Consider the following 22,149-nt stretch of genomic DNA (forward strand, 5'->3'; position numbering starts at 1 on the left):
ATTAGCTGACTGCCAAAAATTAAACAAGAAGCTTCTATTGTGATGCAAATCATCATGGCTGTGTGCTGGAGAATCTGGAAATCTTACTTAAGTCTCTTAATTCTCAGCTGTCAGAAATGTTTTTTGTTTGCGGGCCTAATTAAAAAATACTTTTCCTGCCCACATCAGATAACTATGCTGCATAAACCCAATTTATCTTTTTCAGTACCAGTTGCTATTGGTTCTGATGTTGAGCGAACGTATTCACTAAAAAAGCAAGGAATACTTCTAACCAGTCAATTCAGGTGGCAAAGCTTCTTTATTTAGTAATAGCCGTCTGAAGTGATAGCACTTAAGGTTCAGCAGGGTTATTTATCTTTCCAACGAAGAGTGTGCTGTTGGTAGTTCTATCAAAAATCATCACCAGGAAGGGAGAGTTGAATTCAATGTTTAGAGGAACAGACATCGGCATTATTTCAATGGCAGTGGCTGCTGCTGCCTCTGTGCCTCTCTCATCAATGTTCAGCACGGCCTTATGGACAACCTGTGGGAGATAAAGCACACATTGCAGTTCTGGGCAGAGAACAGTAGCTTGTAAGTAAAGATTAATCTGATGGCTTCTAGAGCTGTTTAGAAAGTCTCCTGGGGAAGAGTGGGCAGATGGACAGGACTGAACAGACACTACAGAAAGAGAGGACGTTTTCTTATTCTAGCAATTGCCACATCTCTGAGAAACAAGTTAATCGAATCATAGAAATTCAGGGCTGGAAGAGACCCCAAGAGGTCGTCTAGTCCACCCCTCTGTGCTGAGGCAGGATTAAGTATACCTAGACCATGCCTGACATATGTTCATTAACCTGTTCTTAAAAGCCACCAATGATGGGTATTCCTCCACCTTCTTAGGTAACCTGTTCCAGTCCTTAACTGCCTTTATAGTTAGAAAGTTTTTCCTAATATCTAACCTAAATCTCCCTTCCTGCAAACTATGCTGATTATTTCTTGGTCTACCCTTGGTAGACATGAAAAAAAATTGATCAATGAAAATTTTTAGTTATAGGTCTATACCTCCTTATAGTTATAACACTTTTTTCATATTTGAAGACTATCATCATGTCCCCCCCTCTGTCTTCTCTAGACTAAACACATCCAATACTTTCAACCTTTCCTCATCGGTCAGGTTTTCTATACTTCTTTTCATTGTCGTTGCTCTCCTCTGGGCTCCAGTTTGTCCACGTTTCTTAGAGTGTGGTGCCCAAAACTGGACATGATGGATCTGTTTGATCCTCCCCTCTATGAAGAAGATTTTTGTTTCCATCTACAAAGAATAGTCTCAATCACAGATCTCCAAGATCTCTGGAAGGGATGGAGAACTGGTTTCTGAGGGATTATGGCTGAAATTCACCTGTGTGCAGAGGACCCGCACAAGGCATAAGTACTTCTTGTGCCCTCTAAGACCAATAAATATGGGAGAAGCATTTAAATTGCTTTTATTAGTCTCTTTACACGTGGGGGAAAGGAAACAACTGAAGGTATTTGGGCAAACACAGCTAAACAACTACTATAAATGACATCCAGTTAAATTCCAGAAATTAGTCCAAAAACATCTATGCTTATCTGAAGTGTATCCCTTAACCCTGAGATCTTCTCTTCTTTCTCTACGACCCACCCCTTCATGATATCCCCACCTTGAATTGCCATCTTGTGGGGAATGGGATGCCATTTAGTTTCCTACCCCCTGCCTGCACCTCTTCCAGACTCATTGGGGTGGCCAGCCTGCACTTCAGTCCTACTTTCCTGGGGCAGGAGGCTGGGCAGCATCTTCCAAGTACCTTTGGCAGCGTCTGTTTAGAATTCATCCCTGCTATAAACCCCCTGATCTGAGCAGAGTTAAGCCAGGGATGGATCCATCCCATTATGACTGACAATCAGACATGGTGACACTCTGCTAAGCAAGGTACATTTTAACATGGCATTTTGAAAAGGAAAAGAGAACCCCCGCTTTTGCAAACTTACTCTTGAAACCTGCAGCTCAGGGTCCCCAGTGATTCCAGACAGATCAGCTTGTTTGGTGAACACATCAGTAATGCCCATTTTGATGAGATGGTCCTTTAAATCATAGGTAGCAGAGATTGAAAATTTTGGAATGTACAGGTTTGCTGAGCTGTTAGAAGAAGAAACACAACAAGACGCTAAAATATTTCACTTAGGTCAGAATACAGTGTACAAGCTATTTAGTTTCTGTGACTGTTACAGGAAAACCCCAGGGAGTAGGCACGCTCCCTTGTATACAGTACTAACTGTCCCTCCGATTTCCAGGGCTTTCAAACGGGTTGAACTCATCTCTGATGTAACACCTCTGCCTTTGGTGATCATAGAATCAGGGTTGGAAGGAACCTCAGGAGATCATATTACACCAGGTCTAAAATTGGCCATTTAGTTCATGTGGTCTCTCATATTTTTTGTTGCTCTTCAGTGGACTTACACCAATGATGAATTTAGCCCAAGATGCTCCAGAGTATGGAGCTGAGAATTGCAGTAACTTTTTTTTTGTCAGTATCACATTGCCACCTGCTATCCAATTTACTGCCTGATATCTCTAACTCCTCCGTGACGCTTTATATTTCAGTATCCTCAGTAACTTCTGCAACACCTCCCCCTTTAGTATCATCTAGCTCAGGGGTGGGCAACCTTTCAGAAGTGCTGTGCCGAGTCTTCATTTATTCACCCTAATTTAAGGTTTCGCGTGCCAGTCATACCTTTTAACATTTTTAGAAGGTCTCTTTCTATAAGTCTATAATATATAACGAAGCTATTGTTGTATGTAAAGTAAATAAGGTTTTTAAAATGTTTAAGATGCTTCATTTAAAATTAAATTAAAATGCAAAGCCCCCCGGACCGGTGGCCAGGACCCGGGCAGTGTGAGTGCCACTGAAAATCAGCTCGTGTGCTATAGGTTGCCTACCCCAATCTAGCTAATTAGCACCAGCAAACCAAATTAGCATGTTTCTTCACTAGGCTTTGGATGAGGCCCATATTGCTCTTTATCAGCACATTTTGATTACACTCCTTCAACCCAGGCCCATATTCGAACCAATGTGAACTCATTTATCTAGTACGGTTTTGTTAGATGCTGCACCAAATGCTTTACAGAACTGCAAACACAAGACTTTGTTAAAAGAGAGTTCAGGCAGATGTAGTGAGAGCCATGGGTGCAAATAGGCTTCTCTTGATTATTAACAGTGAATCAGTGCGGGACTCAGAAAGTAGGCTGACTTGACTGATGCAGCTTCTCTAACGGTTCTAGCATCTCTTCTTGTGCCAGCAAGTTTTAGCAGTGGAAAGTTGTAGCTGGTGTTGATTCCAGCAGTGGGAGCTAGCAGAACTTCATCAGAATATTATACACCTCTACCTCAATATAACGCTGTCCTCGGGAGCCAAACAATCTTACTGCGTTATAGGTGAAACCGCGTTATATCGAACTTGCTTTGATCTGCCGGAGTGCGCAGCCCCCCCCTCCATCCCCCCCCCGGAGCACAGCTTTACCGCATTATATCTGAATTTGTGTTATATCGGGTAGCGTTATATCGGGGTGGAGGTGTAGCTTGAAAAATAAAATCCTAGAAAATCAGGAAATCCACAAATAACCATAACTCTTGTTGATCATGGAATTCAATGATCCTTGTAATGTGTATACAAGTCTATAACAAGTATTTCTAGTATTGTAGATACTAGATTTAGAAAATGAATAAGTAATACATTTTGTGCCTGTCATTTCCCTTTTCTCTTCTAGGTGAAAGAGTTTGTCACAATTTTCTTAACTTGTTTCAGAGAATGAGGTTCTCGCGGTCTACACAACCATGTGATTGAATTCTCTGTTAGTTGTGATTCTGGTTTATGAAAGGTGTTAATACCACTGGCAATTTGTCAAGATACTTCAAAATGCAATTCTGTCCTGAAAAGTGACTGTGGAAATTGCATCTTCTTGATCAACCAAACTGATTACATTAGTGACTCAAACACACTTTTACTACTTTTTATTCCTGACAGCCCTGCAGAACCGATGCAGCTCTGGGAGAGAAAGCTGGATTCTATTCCAGCCCATGAATCACTGGAAGAATGATTAAATATATTCCAATTGCAGGATCTTTATTGATGGGAATGCCTGAGCGAAAAAAGAACCCAGCTTGACTCTGAAAGCTCAGGGTGAGTTTGCAGGGTTGGCAATTAGGAGAAAAAATTGTTAAACTGAGCAGGTCTGATTTGGAGTCACTGAGAGATATAAACATGGAACCCCACAGTGTCATTTTCACAGTTTTACTTTTCAAAGTACATCAGCACTTCAGATGTGCCGTGCCCCCATACTTGAATTGGCAACTCCATAATACTTTGAAATGATACTTGACTGCCAAAAGATTACCTTGGATGGATTGAATTTGACCATCTGGACACAGTTTCTTTCCACAGAGCATCTTCTACCTGCTTCATTTTTCCTTTATTAGGCAGAATAAAAAATGCTGTAGCACTTCCATTGTAATAAAGTTGGACCACTGTGCAAGACAGCTCCCTATCGAAATGGAGGTTAAACCTGCCCATTTTGTGCATCATAGGAACTTTAACGATTGTTTCCTCATCCACAAAGAAGTCTCTTTCTTTAGTGTCCTTTGGCATAAAAGGCTTTTCCCACTTGCCTAACAGAAAGAAAGAGAATGCAGTTGAATATTCTGGAAAAGAGGCATTACACATACAGTCCAGGTGAACCATGTAAGGATATGTGTGTATGTAATTCAAAAGCTAATTTTTATTTATAACGGATTATTTGTTTTGCAACATGTATTTATTCGTAGGCCATAGAAATACCTAATCATAGTGGAACACCCCAGAAACATTAAGGAATTACAATAAGCCTTACAATGCCTAGGGCCCTACCAAATTCACAGTCCATTTGGGTCAATTTCATGGTTATAGGGTTTTTAAAATTGTAAATTTCATGGTTTCAGCGATTTAAATCTGAAATTTCACAGTGTTGTAATTGTAGGGGTCTCAACCCAAAAAGGAGCTGGGGGGGCGGGGTTGCAGGGTTATTGTAGGGAGGGTTGCGGTACTCTGCTACCCTTGCTTCTGCGAGGCTGCTGGTGGTGCTCCAGCTGCCCAGCTCTGAAGGCAGAGCCACCGCCAGCAGCAGCACAGCAGTAAGGATGGCTAAATATGGTATTGCCACCCTTACTTCTGCGCTGCTGCCTGCAGTGCTGGGCCCTCGGTCGGCAGCCACCACTCTCCGGCCGCCCAGCTCTGAAGGTAGCAGCGCAGAAGTAAGGGTGGCATGGTATGATATTGTCACCTTTACTTTTGCACTGCTGCTGGTGGGGCACTGCCTTTAGAGTTTGGCGCCCAGCCAACAGCCACCGCTCTCCAGCTGCCCAGTTCTGGCAGCAGTGCAGAAGTAAGGATGGCAATACCATTACCCCACTAAAATAACCTAGCAACCCCCCTGCAACTCCCTTTTGGGTCAGGACCCCAGTTTGAGAAATGCTGGTCTCTCCTGTGAAATCTGTATAGTAGAGGGTAAAAGCACACAAAAGACCATATTTCACAGGGGGAGACCAGATTTAACGGTCCGTGACGCATTTTTCTTGGTTGTGAATTTGTTAGGGCCCTAACAATGCCCCACTGAGATAGGGAAGTATTATTGTCCCTATTTCATAGTCAGGGAGGCACAGAGAGGTTAAAAAACATGGGAACTAGACTCAGACTTCTAATCCTGTGCTCTAATCACAAGACTATTTTTATTCCTTTATTAGAATAATATAGGGGCATCGCTGTATTGCCCAGACATATAACTTTGAATGAATGGTTAAATGTTTTTAAAACTATAGTTTTGAAGAAAGAAAAATTACTCTATTTGTGTGGGTTTATGATTAATTGGGGCCAATTTATGTGCTGTCGGGAAGACCAATTGTGTTTTAACTGGCCCATTTCTACTCTAGACTTGGGACCTCGTTTACTTTCTTTTGAACCCACTTGAATAATATGGATTTGAATTCAGATGTCACAGGCTCACATTCTGTTGTGGAGACAGACGTAGTTTCACTGTAAGGTAAGTGCAACACTTTATATATGAAGCTCACTTTAGCTGTGTTGTGGTCAGAGGGCCTGATCCAAAACTCATTGAGTTCAATGGAAAGACTCCTATTGACTTCAGTGGGCTTTGGATCTGGCCCATAACGGGCATTAAAACTCATGTTCTTCTTCGAGTGCTTGCTCATATCCATTCCATTAGGTGTGTGCGCGCCGCGTGGACGATCGTCGGAAGATTTTCTACCCTAGCAACACCGGCGGGTCGGCTGTGGAGCCCCCTAGAGTGGCGCCTTCATGGCGCTGAATATATACCCCAGCCGACCCGGCGCCCCCTCAGTTCCTTCTTACCGCCCCTGACGGTCGTTGGAACTGTGGAGCGCGGCATAGCTGTTCTCCACTCTCCCTAGCTTAATTAGTTATTCGCAGTTGTAGTTATAGTTATAGTTCTAGTGTTTGTAGTTTAATAGTTAAATAGTTTAAAGTTGTTAGATTTGTTATAATAGTCCAGGGGACTAAGGGGGTCGTCGCCCCCTTTCTCCCCCGGCCGTGGGCCCGGGCTCATGCCCAGAGCTCCCGGCTTCAAGCAGTGCGCCTCCTGCGCTAAACCTATGCCCACGAGCGACCCGCACGACTCCTGTCTGAAGTGCCTGGGAGAGTCCCACCAAACAGATAAGTGCAAGATCTGTAAGGCCTTCAGACCAAGGACCAAGAAAGAGCGGGACTTTCGGCTCCGGCAACTCCTGATGGAGGCGGCACTTAGCCCGGACACTCCTTCTACGAGCCAGGCCCAGGCACCTAGCGCCTCGGTGCGCAGTGCCCCAGCAGCACCGGCAATGCCGACAACGCGGGCGGTGTCGGACAAACCTCCCCGGCACCGGACCTCGTCGGCACCGCAGCAGGCACCTCGGCGCCGGTCATTATCCCCGGGGCATAAAAAAGCCCATAAGACGGGGACCTCTGTACCGAAGACGCCGGCTCCCCCAGTGCCGGGGGTAGAGCCGAGTGCGCCGGTGGAGCACCGGAAACAGGTGCCTCCAGCACTGTCGACTCCGGCACCGAGGCCGTTGAGTCCGGTGCAGATAGCGTCTCCACCGAGACCGGCGGTAATACAACTCCCGTCGACTCCGGAGACCTTCGTGGCGGCGAGAGACTTGATAGCTCTCACAGAGCCGGCACCGCCTCAACCACTGGCACCGACGGCACCGTTGACCCGCCCGGTCCAGTCAAGGGGGAAACCTGCCTTGATGCGCCCTCCATCACAAGGGCTGGAACCTCGGCACCGGTCCAGGTCCAGAAGCAGGTCCCCACGCCGCTCGCAGTCCCGGCACCGAATATCACCTCGGCACCGGTCGTACTCGCGGCCAAGATCTTCGTCGCGGCACCGGTCTACGTCTCGGCACCACTATGATCGTCGGCACCGATCAACGTCGAGACGTATTTCTCGGCACCGCTACGGTCGACGCTCGACGTCGAGAGGCCGCTCCCGGCACTGGGCATACTCCAGGTCCTCGTCGAGGTCCAGATCCGGCTCCCGGCACCGACGAGGTCATCGGCACCGATCGCGGTCCCGGCACCGTTCGCCGGCACCGCGCAGAGATAGATCATCTCCGGACCGCTACCGTGCGGCACCGCAGCCCACGGGGGTCGTTTCATCTCTCTCGGCACCGCCATGGCCGTCAAGATCGGTGTCTCGCTCCTCGGAGGACCTGTCGAGATCGGCATACCCCCCTCAAGGGCAAGCCGAGGAACGGAACTTGGGCCATTGGCAGGAGATGGCAGAGGACCACTCTCATGGACCATCTCACTGGTCATTTTGGACCCCGTGGGCGTACCACCAGGAGCAAGGGGCTCCAATACCATCGACCTCTCGCTCGGGTCACTCGGTTAGAAGGGCCCCAGAATCCACCATCTCTCGGCCTCCGCCAGGGGGCATGGAGGCTTCCGTGTCCACGCCACCTGACACCATAGACCCGAGTACAGGTGATGCTCCGGCCCAAGAGCAGGGGGATCAGGACCCCCCCTTGGATCCAGTACCACCGGAGGCGTCTTCCTCCTCCTCTCCGGATGAGGCAGTGGCGGGCACTTCATGTACGGGTCCCCCTCCGATAGATCTTCGGGCTCACCAGGATCTCCTGCGTAGGATGGCCCGTAATATGGACCTGCAGGCGGAGGAGATAGTGGAAGTACAGGACCCTATCGTGAACATCCTCGGAGCGGATGCCCCATCGAGGGTGGCGCTACCCCTGATCCGCACGATACAAACCAATGCGGATACGATATGGCAAACTCCTGCCTCTATCCCACCCACAGCGAGAGGGGTGGAAAGGAAGTACTTTGTCCCGTCTAAGGACTACGGGTACTTGTATACCCACCCCCAACCGTGTTCACTGGTGGTGGAATCAGTGAACGCACGAGAGCGCCACGGCCAGCAGGCTGCAGCGCCTAAATCAAAAGAGGCTAAGCGGCTCGATTTGTTTGGCCGTAAGGTTTACTCAGCCGGAGGGCTGCAACTTAGAGCGGCGAACCAACAGGCGCTATTGAGCCGTTACAATTTTAACTCCTGGAACTCTATGGGGAAGTTTAAGGAGTTGATTCCCCAAGAGTCCAGGGAAGAGTTTGGAGCCATGGTAGAGGAGGGTAAGAAGGTGGCTCGGACCTCCTTGCAGGCCTCCTTGGACATAGCAGACTCAGCTGCGAGGACCCTGGCTTCGGGTATCGCTATGCGGAGGATCTCCTGGCTTCAAGTTTCGGGTTTGCCTCCGGAGCTACAGCAAACCCTACAGGATCTGCCCTTTGAGGGACGTGGATTGTTCTCGGACAAGACGGACTCTCGCCTGCAGAGCCTCAAGGACTCGAAAACAATCATGCGCTCCCTGGGGATGCATGTTGTGGGCCCTCAGCGCAGACCATTTAGGCCGCAGCCTCAGCGCTTCTACCCCCCCCCGCCTCGTCAGAGACAGGACTCGACCCGGAGGCGAGGGCGAGGTGGTAGAAGAAGGTGGGCCGGCCCTCAACCCGGCCAGAACCAGGGGCCACCTAGACCACCTTCAGGCCCCAGGCAGAACTTTTGAAGGTGCGGTCGAGGACGGCGCCCCAGTCATCCCCCAGGATCCAGCCCCCTCCTTTCGGGATCGTCTCTCCCACTTCTACCGTGCTTGGTCCCTTATAACTTCGGACCGTTGGGTCCTCCGCACAGTGGAGAGGGGATACACTATCCAGTTTTCTTCTATCCCCCCCTTCCACCCCCCTTCCCCGTCCCTCTTCAGGGACCCTTCTCACGAGCAACTTCTTATACAGGAGGTTTCCACGCTCCTTGCTATGGGGGCCATAGAGGAGGTTCCAGTAGAGTTAAGGGGCAGGGGATTTTATTCCCGTTACTTCCTGATCCCCAAGTCCAAAGGAGATCTGCGGCCCATCTTGGACTTGCACGGACTCAACAAATTCGTAGTAAAGTTGAAGTTCCGCATGGTCTCTTTGGGGGCCATTATCCCTTCCCTCGATCCTGGAGACTGGTTCGCCGCCCTCGACATGAAAGACGCATACTTTCACATCTCAATTTACCCACCTCACAGACGCTTCCTGCGATTCGTGGTAAACATGGTGCACTACCAATTTGCAGTCCTTCCCTTCGGCCTATCCTCGGCCCCAAGAGTGTTCACGAAATGTATGGCTGTCGTGGCAGCGTACCTTCGTCGGCAAGGGATACAGGTGTTCCCGTACCTAGACGACTGGCTGGTACGCGGTCGCACCAAGGAGCAAGTTCAAGCTCACGTCCACATAATAGTGCACACATTCAACGAGTTGGGCATCCTACTCAACAAGGACAAATCCACTCTAGAACCTACCCAGAGAATAGAATTCATAGGCGCAGTTCTAGACTCCAGACGTGCACAAGCCATCCTGCCAGACAACCGATTTGGCACCATCACGAGCCTCATTCAAGGGCTCCAGGCGTTCCCAACTACCACGGTGAGGTCGTGCCTTACCCTGCTGGGTCACATGGCCTCCTGCACGTACGTAACCAGGCATGCCAGACTTCGGCTTCGCCCACTCCAGACCTGGGTGTCGTCAATATATCGACCACATCGGGACAGCCTGAACATGGTGGTTATGGTCCCGATCTCGGTCCTGACCTCCCTCACCTGGTGGCTAGATCACAATGTGGTCTGCGAGGGGATGCCATTTCACGCCCCACAACCCTCTCTGCACCTGGTCACAGACGCTTCATCTCTGGGTTGGGGCGCCCATCTCAACGAACACCATACCCAGGGCCTGTGGACTGCACCCCAGCTAGCCCTGCACATCAATGTTCGGGAACTGATGGTGGTGCGCCTGGCGTGCCAGGCATTTCTCAACCTCCTACGTGGCCGATGTGTGTTAGTTCTCATTGACAACACCACGGCCATGTTTTACATCAACAAGCAAGGAGGAGCACGTTCGTCAATTCTATGCCAAGAGGCCATTCGCCTGTGGGACTTCTGCATCGCCCACTCAATCCATCTCACGGCATCGTTCCTCCCTGGAGTCCAGAACACTCTAGCGGACCGACTCAGCAGGTCCTTCCAGACGCACGAGTGGTCTATCCGTCCGGACATCATACATTCCATCTTCCGGAGGTGGGGGTTTCCCCAGATAGACCTGTTTGCATCTCGAGACAACAGGAAGTGCCACGTGTTCTGCTCCCTGCAAGGTCGAGCTCCGGGCTCCCTCTCGGATGCGTTTCTCCTTCCCTGGAAAGACCACCTGTTTTATGCCTTCCCTCCGTTTCCTCTGGTCCACAAGGTACTGTTAAAATTGCGCAGAGACCAGGCACAGGTAATTCTGGTCGCTCCAGCGTGGCCGAGACAACATTGGTACACCACACTGTTGGAACTCTCGGTTCAGACACCGATCCCGCTTCCGTTGTGTCCGGATCTCATCTCTCAGGACCACGGCCGGCTGCGTCACCCCGACCTGCAATCACTCCACCTCACGGCGTGGCTGCTCCATGGTTCACCCAGGCAGAGCAGCAATGCTCGCACTCTGTCCAACAGATTCTGCTGAGCAGTAGGAAGCCCTCAACACGCACCACGTACCTGGCCAAGTGGAAGCGGTTCTCCTGTTGGTGCGAACAACGAGCCATGTCCCCGTTGCAGGCACCCATTCCTCTCATTTTGGAATATCTCCTCTCCCTAAAACAGCAGGGGTTGGCGATATCTTCAATTAGAGTTCACCTGGCCGCTATATCAGCCTTTCACCCAGGGGAACTCGCGTCCTCGGTATTCTCTAACCCGATGGTCGTTAGATTCCTCAAGGGCTTAGACCGGATGTACCCACAACAACGTCAGCCCGTTCAGACGTGGGACCTCAACCTGGTTCTCTCCAAGCTCACAGGTCCTCCATTCGAGCCACTGGCCACCTGTTCACTTTTGTACCTATCCTGGAAGACAGCCTTCCTTGTAGCCATCACCTCAGCAAGGCGCGTTTCTGAACTCAGGGCGCTTACATCCGAGCCCCCTTATACAGTTTTCCATAAGGATAAAGTGCAGCTTCGTCCACATCCTGCCTTTCTCCCTAAGGTGGTTTCTCCTTTTCATATCAACCAGGACATCTTTCTCCCGGTCTTTCATCCCAAACCACATGCCACTCGCCAGGATCAACGTTTGCATTCCCTGGACGTACGAAGGGCCCTGGCCTTCTATATTGACCGCACAAAGCACTTTAGAAAGACGACACAACTCTTCGTTGCAGTGGCCGACCGAATGAAAGGCTCACCGGTCTCCTCACAATGCCTATCCTCCTGGATTACGTCTTGCATCCGGACTTGCTATGACCTGGCAGGTGTCTCAGCACCGCACCTCACCGCTCACTCCACGAGGGCCCAGGCTTCCTCGACGGCTTTCCTGGCACAAGTTCCGATCCAGGACATTTGTAGAGCAGCGGTTTGGTCATCAGTCCACACATTTACAGCTCACTATGCACTAGTGCAGCAGTCCAGAGACGATGCTGCTTTCGGATCAGCGGTTTTGCACACAGCAATGTCTCACTCCGACCCCACCACCTAAGTTGGGCTTGGGAGTCACCTAATGGAATGGATATGAGCAAGCACTCGAAGAAGAAAAGACAGTTACTCACCGTTGTAACTGTTGTTCTTCGAGATGTGTTGCTCATATCCATTCCAAACCCGCCCCCCGTCCCCACTGTCGGAGTAGCCGGCAAGAAGGAACTGAGGGGGCGCCGGGTCGGCTGGGGTATATATTCAGCGCCATGAAGGCGCCACTCTAGGGGGCTCCACAGCCGACCCGCCGGTGTTGCTAGGGTAGAAAATCTTCCGACGATCGTGCACGCGGCGCGCACACACCTAATGGAATGGATATGAGCAACACATCTCGAAGAACAACAGTTACAACGGTGAGTAACCGTCTTTTACTCTGCTTACACTGACTAGTTTCATTGTACAATGGCATATTGTAGCAGCATCAATGGTAGTGCTAACAAGGCACAAAACATGTCTGAAAAATATTTGTCTGCAGTAGATTGGCCACCCTTGAATCATGCAACCTTTGAAAGAGACTGATAAGAAGGATCAGGTAGTTCACTCATCCCTTAATGCTTACAAGCAAAAATGGAGTAGGTGAGGGGTGCAACATTGTACTTATTACTAACTCTCTCTAAAGAAAACTCTAGTTCCAGATGAATGCTGTACCCATGGGAGAAAAGGGCCTCCCTTTGCCTCAAAATTCAGTGATGATGCAAGTTTGCTGTGTGCCTTGTGCTACAGGATGTGGTTCATGTTTCCTCTCATAGCAGAATGAGCCTGCAGCTGCTTTTCACAGTTAAGTGAACAGGGATGTGGGCATTTGGTTTCCACCCATTTCTTTCTACAGCAACAACACTTATTTAAAATCATAATGAAATGACTTGATAACTGTCAAGATAGGTCAATTTACAAGATTAACAATCTGTACAGCTCCCCATAGATTATAAAAAAGAACGGTAGTTTTCTTGTCTTAGATTCTAAGACCGATCATACTCAGCCATCTAAAACATATTAAACAGACATCTGTCTGTATATGTCTACTTACCTTTAAAGAAGATATAGCTAACCAAAATCATTGCAGTCTCCGGATCAAGGTCCTTGACTAATTCAACTATTTTCCCATGTGTTTTCTTCTCTACATAATCATTGATCTGTTTCTGAGCCTCTGCAGTATTCTTGAAGTTGATACTAAAAGCTTCTGCTTCATACAGCTTTTTGATGTCCTCTAAAAACTTCTCTAGTGTTTTCAGTTTTTCTTTCAGAAACAAGGCGTTTCCCATATCAAGTTGGAGCTCACTGTCAGGACGGTTTAGAATGTGGATGAGATTATGGAAACCATCATGTATCTCCTTCTCCTGAAGTTCTGTCAGATTAAAGGCGAGTCCTTCCAGAATCTGAGTCAGAGTGGCTGATTTAGCACCAAGGGCCAGCATTGCAAAGGCAGTGGAGATGCTAACAGGAGAGAAGAAAATGTTCTTCTTAGGGGCTTCTGAGTTAATCTGCTTGTAGAGTCTAAATGCAAAATCAGCATTGCTGGGAGCTAGTTTGAGGCAGTCACCTACATGATGGTGTTCCTCATGGTGTTCCTCATGAACTGTATCTTTATGATGGTCATGTCCATTGTGGTGGTCAGGCAGGTGATCGCAATGGGCAACAGCATGAAGCCCAGCAAGTAACAAACACAGATAGAGGACGGGCTTCATCTTCCAGTGGAACTACTGTGTGTGGCAAAAACAAATTGGTTAGTAAGAGTAAAATAAATAAATAAACCTAGTAGCGAAAATTACTCTCTCATCCCCATATAATAGGTGATCCTGTGATTAACTCTTCGGTGATTAAATTTTTGTGTGGCCCAACTCTGTTCTTAATGGTGTCCTTAGCCTCCCTGCAATTCTCCTACATGCTCCTCCTCTGCTCCACCTCCCTCATCCCTATGACCATCCAGTGTTATTGCCGAAAAAGCAAGGGTAGGTCATTGAAGGTGCTGTGTATTTAATTTAGGTCAAAGGACACAGAGGGGAGACTATGCAGTGGATGTTACTTTACTCGTATGGACACATGTGACTGTTTAAAGTATGGCACCTCTTGTGAGCCAAAATACTACAGTGCTGGAGATTGCTTTTGACACTAAGGCTCTAAGATTGTTCACAACAGGAGGGCCACTGGGTTAGGAGAGCCAGAAATCTTGTGAGTCAAGACAAGGGGAAGAGTTAGGCAGGCAGGAATCACTGTCTAAAGCTGAATACAAGTTGAGGGGACACATCCGGACTGGTTCTTATTGCCTCTGAGCTGGTTCCTCCATCGCTGCTTTAAATACCCTAATTATTGTCAGGTTTACAAGATGCTGCGTTTCAACAAAAGATGCCTGGCTTTTTATAGCAAACCCAAAAACTCTTACACTCTGTGTAACAGTGAGATACCTCAGTGAAAAAACCCATCTAGAAAGAATGTGAAATAGTGTTCTTCCCTTCAGAAACCAGTAAACCCACTGGAATGGTTCATTTTTTCAACACTACAAAAAAAAAATTTCACGCTCAGGGACATTTTAGAAAGTTATTTTCCTTTTACAGGACTCTTTAACTTGAGCAGGTACTCTCTTGGTCAAGAATAATATTCCAGTTCCCAACATACTCTAGAGCTGAGAACTAGGGTTGCCAACTGTCTTGGTTTTCCTGGGGGCATCCCTTTTTTTTAGGTAGCTGTCCCAGGAAATCCGTAAGACATTAAAAGTCCCATTGTTGTCAGTCACACCCCTGCGGGCTCCCTCAGGCCCTAGGGGCTATGGTGGGGGAGTCAGGGGGCACGGGTGCCTGCACAGAGGTAGCTCTGGCTCCAGAGTGTCTGGGAGCTGCAGGGATGGGTTGGCTTGGGAGCTGCAAGCAGGACAGGAAGAGCTTGGGTCCGGGAGTGGCCAGTTACCACCATGCAGGTACTGTCTGTGGGATTGACCACAAGGTGGCAGCAGGGTGGATTCAGCGGATGCTGTGCCCTGCTTGGTGAGGTCAGTAGCCGTGGCAACCCCAGGAGCAGAAGTTCGTGGGGGTTGTGCCATCTCCCATTGGTGGGATGGGCAGGTAGTACCCAGGGTGTTTGTGGTAGGAAGGGCAGGAAGATGCCCTGGTATTTTGTACCTAAGAGGGCAGATGTCCCAGAATAATACGGGTGAACATAATCCAAAACTCGTTGAAGACAATGACATTATTTTCTGTTGACTTCAGTGGGTTTAAGATCAGACCCATAGAAGTCAACCCATTTCAGTTTGCCTTCTTTCCTTCTGGTTGCAGGAAGTACATTATTTTGTCTGCTAACGACTGTATAAACCCATCATCAAGTGAGTTTGGAATCTTAATCTGGATGTGAGTATCAGAGCTGAACTCCTTTCTAAACATGAATTTACCTGCAGCTGGGCCAAACAAATGGCACGAGGGTTGTGAATTGGTTTGAGAAATACGGGGCAAATACGGGGAAATTCACTAAATTTCACTCAGGAAGGTGTAAATTGAAGGTCTCTGCACCAACAGTGGCCTTGTATCCCAGCAGGGACAAAACTCCAAAGAGTATTATCAAGGGTATTTGTTCACTGCTGTCTCTTGGCTATCTCTCTGGAGGGAGCAGATTTATTTTATCCCATTAATATCCACTTGCCATGATGTTACATTGCACAAAGATTGCAATTAGGACTGGGCAAATATTACAAAATATTTTCAGTGAATAATCACTCTAATTTTTAAAGGAATATGCTTCACTTTGTGTCTGTATCTTTTTATTGTCTTTCTGCAAATATTTGATCCCTTGGGTTTTAGAAGCATGAATATTTGTAAAAAGCAGACTTCTGTTTGCAAATATTGCAGAAAAGCAGAACATCTGCAAGTGTTCATAGCAATCAAATTTAAAATTCACATACATATTATTTAAAATGGCTATTCTTGTGTTCTCATCCAGTCAGGACACAGAAACAATACCTCATGACTTATCTGACTAGTTTTACAAAGCTCCTAATTTGAATATTTGGTGCTAACGCTCTCCAGACAATGTGAATAAAACCATTTGAAAAGAAATCAACTCTCATAACACATGAACAAGAGCTAAACCTAATCTGCTCACAGATTCTCTGCAAGCCTAAACTTTGGATACATTTGGATAAATTATTCATTGTGAACTATTTACTCAGCTCTAGTCACAATTTATCTAGTTATCATCAATATCGATGAATATTTCATTTCACATCAAAGCCACCACTATTCTTCGCTCTCATCTCTTTTAGTGCCTAACACTAAACATACAATATTGTTGGAATTTTATATGGGCAGATTTATTAGCCAATTCATATTTACTTGGAATGTGAGATACATATTGAGTTTGAATGTCCCTGTTCAAGAAGTAATTTTAGTGGCTCAGACAAGATGTTTCAATTACAGTTGTATTTCAATATGAATTCCAATTTTCTGTATTGTTTTAGTGTATATTGTTTTAAATTTTTGATTAGTTTGTCTTGCGCTACATAACTATAATAGTTTTTTTTCCCTTGGCTTGGTTGTTTTTGTGGCTGACTGATTAACTTTCATAGAGTTAATCACATTGCATTTCAATTTTCAATTCACTGTCAGAATCTAATATAATATGGGCCTGATTCTGGGCTAGAGATTTACTTTTTTTTTTAAATTGAAATCTGAGATTCTCACATATTCATAGAAATGTAGGGCCAGAAGGGACCTTGAGAGGTCATCAAGTCCAGCCCTCTGCACTGAGGAAGGACCAAGTAAATCTAGACCATCCCTGACAGGTGTTTGTCCAACCTGTTCTTAAAAACCTCCAGTGATGGGGATTCCACAACCTTCCTTGGAAGCCTGTTCCAGAGGTTAGCTATCCAAATAGTTAAAAAGTGTTTCCTAATATCTAACCTAACCTCCCATGCACAGATTAATCTCATACCTTCACTTGACTCCAGGAGCTTGGACTTTAAGAAACATACCAAATATTGCAAGACTCACAATAAAATCATGAGTGATGCCAACACTGGTTACTCTAGCTTCAGGCTAGTGTGGCTCCATTCTAGTCAGTGAAATTCTACCTGAATGAAACTGGTGTAACACAGTAGAGACCCAGGCTGTCTATATCAGAATTGTAGAGGACAAGGCAAGTGGGGGCCTGACCTCTGCAATGAACTCTCTTGAGGCGTGAACCCTGTGTCTGATTGGAGTGCATGACAAAATGGAGGCCCAAAGAATTACAAATTAGGGTATTTTTCAAGCATTCATAATATATTTTAAGGACCTGATGGTGCAAAGTGCTCAATTCCATTAATTTCAGTGGATGAAATGGGGCATTTAGTACCTTGCAGGATCAGGATCTTGTGCTAAAGCATTGGATAAGTATAATAGTAGAATGTTTGTTCTTAACTATGCTAGAAATACCCTGGGGCACTTAAACAGAAGACCCAGGTCACCCTGCCATTTCTGTTTTAGGGCTCGTCAAAAATGTTTATGCTCATTTAATTTTACAATTATTTTAAAATGTAGGGTTTGGCATTCCTTCCAAAGTCCTTCAGTTTGGAAACCTGGACTGATCTTTAGGAGTAGAAAGAGAAATTTAAATATAATTAAGTTTTTGGACTATAATTTAGTTTTTCAATATGATGGGCCTAATTCTGCACTAAGATACACTGTCTCTATTAGTCTGTTATTGAGCTGAGCCAAGAACAGAGGTGGGGACAAAGGTGGCTATTGATTTTCAATTTTTAAAAAATAATTTAAAATCTGAGAGACATAAGGTGGGTGAGGTAATATCTTTTACTGGACCAACTTTTGGTTGACAAAATGGACAAGCTTTTGAGCTACATAGAACTTGTCTTCAGGTTTGCAAAAGGTGATCAGAATGTCACAACTAAATCCAAGGTGTAATAGACTATTAAGCATAAAGAGTTAACACATGTTGCAAGAGATCATTCAAGATAAAGTGGGCAATTAACACCTCTGCAGTCATTTAAAATCTGACTTTTTGTCCCATAAAAGAAGGATAGTTCCAAGATATATACTGATTGAAAAGGGATTTTATTTAAGGCAAATACAGTATGAGAAACAAGCCACTTAATGCATTCAGGAATATGATTTTAAAGCTCCGTGGATTAAGGGACTATCTAATGAAATAGTCTTTTTAATAGAATCTTTGCTCTGCAAGCTTTCAGAGTATTTTCCCCCTCAGTAAGACTGGGAGCCATTGCTTTGGACTTCAAATTTGCTGTGGTTGCTGTATTTGCCTTTCACGGTTTGCCAGGAGATCAGATAATTATAATTATCAAGAGACGCTATTTAAATCAGAATGTGTTATAAAGCACAAACTACAATATCTTACACTTACTTTATGATTCAGGGTTTCTGTTACCAAAGACAATTCCTTACAATTTCTTAAAATGCAAATACAATGCAACCTGCACAAAATTAGAATAATATTTCACTATTTTATAGTGCTTTTCATCAGCAGATCTCAGTCTAGTCTAGACTGGATATAAACACAGGATTCGAAGTCAGGTGTGCCTGAGTTCTAGTCCCAGGTCTGCACTGACTTGCTGTGTAGCCATAGAGAAATCACTTCACCCCTCTGCCTCAGTTTCCCTCTTGTTCTGTGTTAAGCATTGACAAAGTGCTGAGGGTTGTAGGAGATGTGATTCCTGCCATGCAGAACTTTCTGTTGAAACAGGCAAATGACACAAGAACATGCTGAGACTCAGAGGTGCTTAGGGCAGTTTGCTTTTAATGGACTTGGTAATCATGTTTGACTGACATAAGTCAGCATTTGTCCTGTCATGCTGATTTTACAGCTGAGAATGGCAGCTCTTGCTTCCCCAGTGGCGTGATGGAGAAAACCCTTGGGGCTAGCTGGAGCCACCTTATTTAGGGTTACCATATTCAAACATTTAAAAAAGAGGACACTCCATGGGGCCCTGCTCCCGCCCCCGGCCCCGCCCCAACCCCACCCCTTCTCCGTCCCCATTCCAACCCCTTCCCCAAAGTCCCTGCCCCAACTCTGCCCCCTCCTCTGAGCACCCCGCATTCCCCCTCCTCCCTCCTGCTCTGATCTTGGTTGGGGGTTGCTAAGTGCTTCCCTGCTCCCCACTCGCCCTGCAGCCCCTGCAGCCTCTATGCCCTTGCCTGCCCTGCTCCTCCTCACCCTGCAGCCTCTGCACCCCCCGCCCCTGCAGCCTCTGTGCCCCCTGCTCCCCACTCGCCCTGCAGCCTCTGCGCCCCCCGCCCCTGCAGCCTCTGTGCCCCCTGCTCCCCACTCGCCCTGCAGCCTCTGCACCCCCCCGCCCCTGCAGCCTCTGTGCCCCCTGCTCCCCACTCGCCCTGCAGCCTCTGCAGCCTCTGTACCCCCTGCTCCCCACTCACCCTGCAGCCTCTGCACCCCCCCGCCCCTGCAGCCTCTGTGCCCCCTGCTCCCCACTCACCCTGCAGCCTCTGCACACCCCTGCCCCCTGCAGCCTCTACACACACACCCTGCCGCCGCCTGCCCTGCTCCCCCCACTCACCCAGCAGAGGGAGAAATGCAGGCTCCACGTGGACTCAACCACTTCCCCGCTGCTCTGTGGGGGAGGAAGGAGCGGGGGAGGGGGAGGGACTCTGGCTGCTAGAGGCCCTAGTGGCTGCGAGCAGCTTTCAATCAGGCCAGGCGTCCAATCAGCCGCGCCGCACTCCGCAGGAGGGGAAATCCTGGACATTTCTACTTCATTAGAAATCCCTCCCGGACGGCCATTTAAGGCTGAAAAAGCCGGACATGTCCGGGGAAACCCGGACGGATGGTAACCCTAACCTTATTAAAATCCCACCAGCAAACTGAGAGGAGGGCTGGGGTAAATGCCCTGCCTCTGGTGGAACTTGTTCCCTGTCTGGATACCACTAACTTACCTGTGCTAGAGACACTATTTCTGTGATTCGGAAAAAGACATCCCTGAATACAATCTTCTGTAGGATAGTTTAAGTACTGGCTACTTAAAAAGTCCTACATTGTAGAGGACATGTCCTGCATCCTTTACAAGCTTTCCAGAACTCCCAGTTCAAACTACACAAGGTGAAAACTGCTATACTAGTAATATGCTAAGTCACAAAGGAGAAACACCTCCATCAAATACATAATCTTATTCACCAGATGGTGCTGCTTCCCATCCTTCATTCTGGTTATAAGATAGCAATTTCTAAGCAAGGAAAAATAAAATAAGCAGATTCCCTAGTTCCTGAATGCTCCTTTCGTTGAGCACTCCCCCTCCCCAAGACACGAGATTAATTTCTGCCCTCATAAAAATCAATAGCAGCTTTTCCCTGACTTCAGTGTGCTCACTCATAGAGATCAGCACTGCCTGCAAAGGACATTTTTGTGCTAAATCCCTGTTAAATTACTGTCACCATATAACTGCTTACCCACCTGCTGTGAAGATTAGTCGATTAGTGCTTTTACAGTGCTCTGATCAGGTAACGTGCTACGTGCATTTTAAATATCATCATGGTTATTGCACCCTAGAATGGTTGCTTACGACACATTTCCTTATACCAAACAGAACAAAAGGCACCACCATGTGAATCAAATGGCATAACATAAATTGCATGCAACACTGGTTATACACATTTGAAGTCCCCATGGTAAAATGATTACTTACCGCAGGTTCCAAGAATCCTGTGGTGTTCACCAGGCTGTGCTGCACTTTGCTTTGCTATTTAGGCTGCTAAAAAGCATTATGAAAGCAAAATGTCCTCTAGTAAAGATTAACCAGGTCTGCTAAAGGTTAGTACTTTACTGATTGCACAGAGCAAACAGTGATGATGTTAGTTTTACGGTGCACCCAATTTTGCTGTGTGTGCATGCCCTAAATGTGGGTTTGTGCACATTGGACATAGGTTTCCACCTCACTTCTGTTTATGCTACAGTGAGGAACACTAAAGCCCCAGGCTTGCAACTACTTACATGCATGAGAAACTTTACTCATTTCAATAATCCCATTGGTTTCAAGTGAGTAAAATTACATGTGTATAGTACTGGCTTGGGGCCTAATGGCAAACCTCAGGTAACTAAGTACTGCCAGCAGATCTCTTCTTAATAGTTCAGATTCCTTGTTTCCATGCCTGAAAACTTTTATTAGCTCTTACACTGTGTATGTAATGCATATAAAACTAAACACCTATTACTTATCTACATTCCCATTGACAAAGCAAGTAACCGGGACCCTCCCTCCACCCCCCCCCCCCAAAAATTAAATAAAAAGGCATCATTTATGTTTGTAGTAACTATAGGTTGCTATAGTGACTGGCAAATTCCACTGTGTTTGCTATGTTGAATAAAAATGATTAGAACACAGTCTGGTAAATGCAATGTTCAAGTATGTTCTAGTTCTTTTATAATCTCACGTAGAATCAAGGATAGAATCAGGCCAGACAGTGGATACCAGCAGTCTGTTTAACTTATAAAATGACAATAGTTTAAATAAAACAATAGGTTTGCCAGTGTATTTTTGTGATCTCCTTTTTATTACAAATACCGTGATTTTCATTCAGAACTGGCAGAGCACTGTCTGCTAATGATGGATTCCAGCTCTCAAGTTATTTACAGGCTAGTTACTGATGAGGATGGGAAAACCAAGTTAATCACAGATGTGTGTTGTTTGCCATTCTGTAGTCAGTGTTTACCTGTCATTACTGCACAATGGACCTGATTTACCCCTCCCTGTCACCCAGTGTAGTCATTGGCACCTGGGCACAGTGCTACCGTTCTGAGCCAATAATGTCTGACGCTCACCTTATACAGGTATTGGTGACTGCACAAGGTGCAAATGGGAGAATCAGGCCCAGTTTAGCTCATGTCCCCAGATTCACACATGTGTAGATCTCCTCCCTCCAACCTGGGGAGGGATAGCTCAGTGGTTTGAGCATTGGCCTGCTAAACCCAGAGTTGTGAGTTCAGCCCTTGAGGGGGCCACTTAGGGAACTGGGGTAAAAAAACTGTCTGGGGATTGGTCCTGATTTGAGCAGAGGGTTGGACTAGATGGCCTCCTGAGGTCCCCTCCAACCCTGATATTCTATGAATTTCTATGG

At 46.8% G+C, this 22,149-nt stretch overlaps 1 protein-coding gene across 3 annotated transcripts; it reads right to left on the reverse strand.

The window, feature by feature from the left end:
- Window positions 1-279: 279 nt before the first annotated feature.
- LOC128837027 (alpha-1-antitrypsin-like) lies at window positions 280-20,830 on the reverse strand. Of its 3 annotated transcripts, none has more exons than XM_054027834.1 (5): window positions 20,721-20,830; window positions 13,119-13,791; window positions 4,397-4,667; window positions 1,993-2,140; window positions 280-523 (listed from the first exon to the last, which is right to left on the reverse strand). In XM_054027834.1, the coding sequence occupies exons 2-5, from the start codon at window positions 13,774-13,776 to the stop codon at window positions 332-334; spliced, it is 1,269 nt and encodes a 422-aa protein (XP_053883809.1). In that variant the 5' UTR covers window positions 13,777-13,791; window positions 20,721-20,830; the 3' UTR covers window positions 280-331. The 3 variants fall into 3 exon arrangements, with proteins under 3 accessions (XP_053883809.1, XP_053883812.1, XP_053883810.1); XM_054027837.1 differs by lacking the exon at window positions 20,721-20,830 and adding an exon at window positions 19,599-19,645; XM_054027835.1 differs by lacking the exon at window positions 20,721-20,830 and adding an exon at window positions 18,431-18,506.
- Window positions 20,831-22,149: the final 1,319 nt, after the last annotated feature.

The sequence above is a fragment of the Malaclemys terrapin genome, chromosome 4 (assembly GCF_027887155.1).
Source record: "Malaclemys terrapin pileata isolate rMalTer1 chromosome 4, rMalTer1.hap1, whole genome shotgun sequence".
Taxonomy (NCBI): domain Eukaryota; kingdom Metazoa; phylum Chordata; order Testudines; family Emydidae; genus Malaclemys; species Malaclemys terrapin.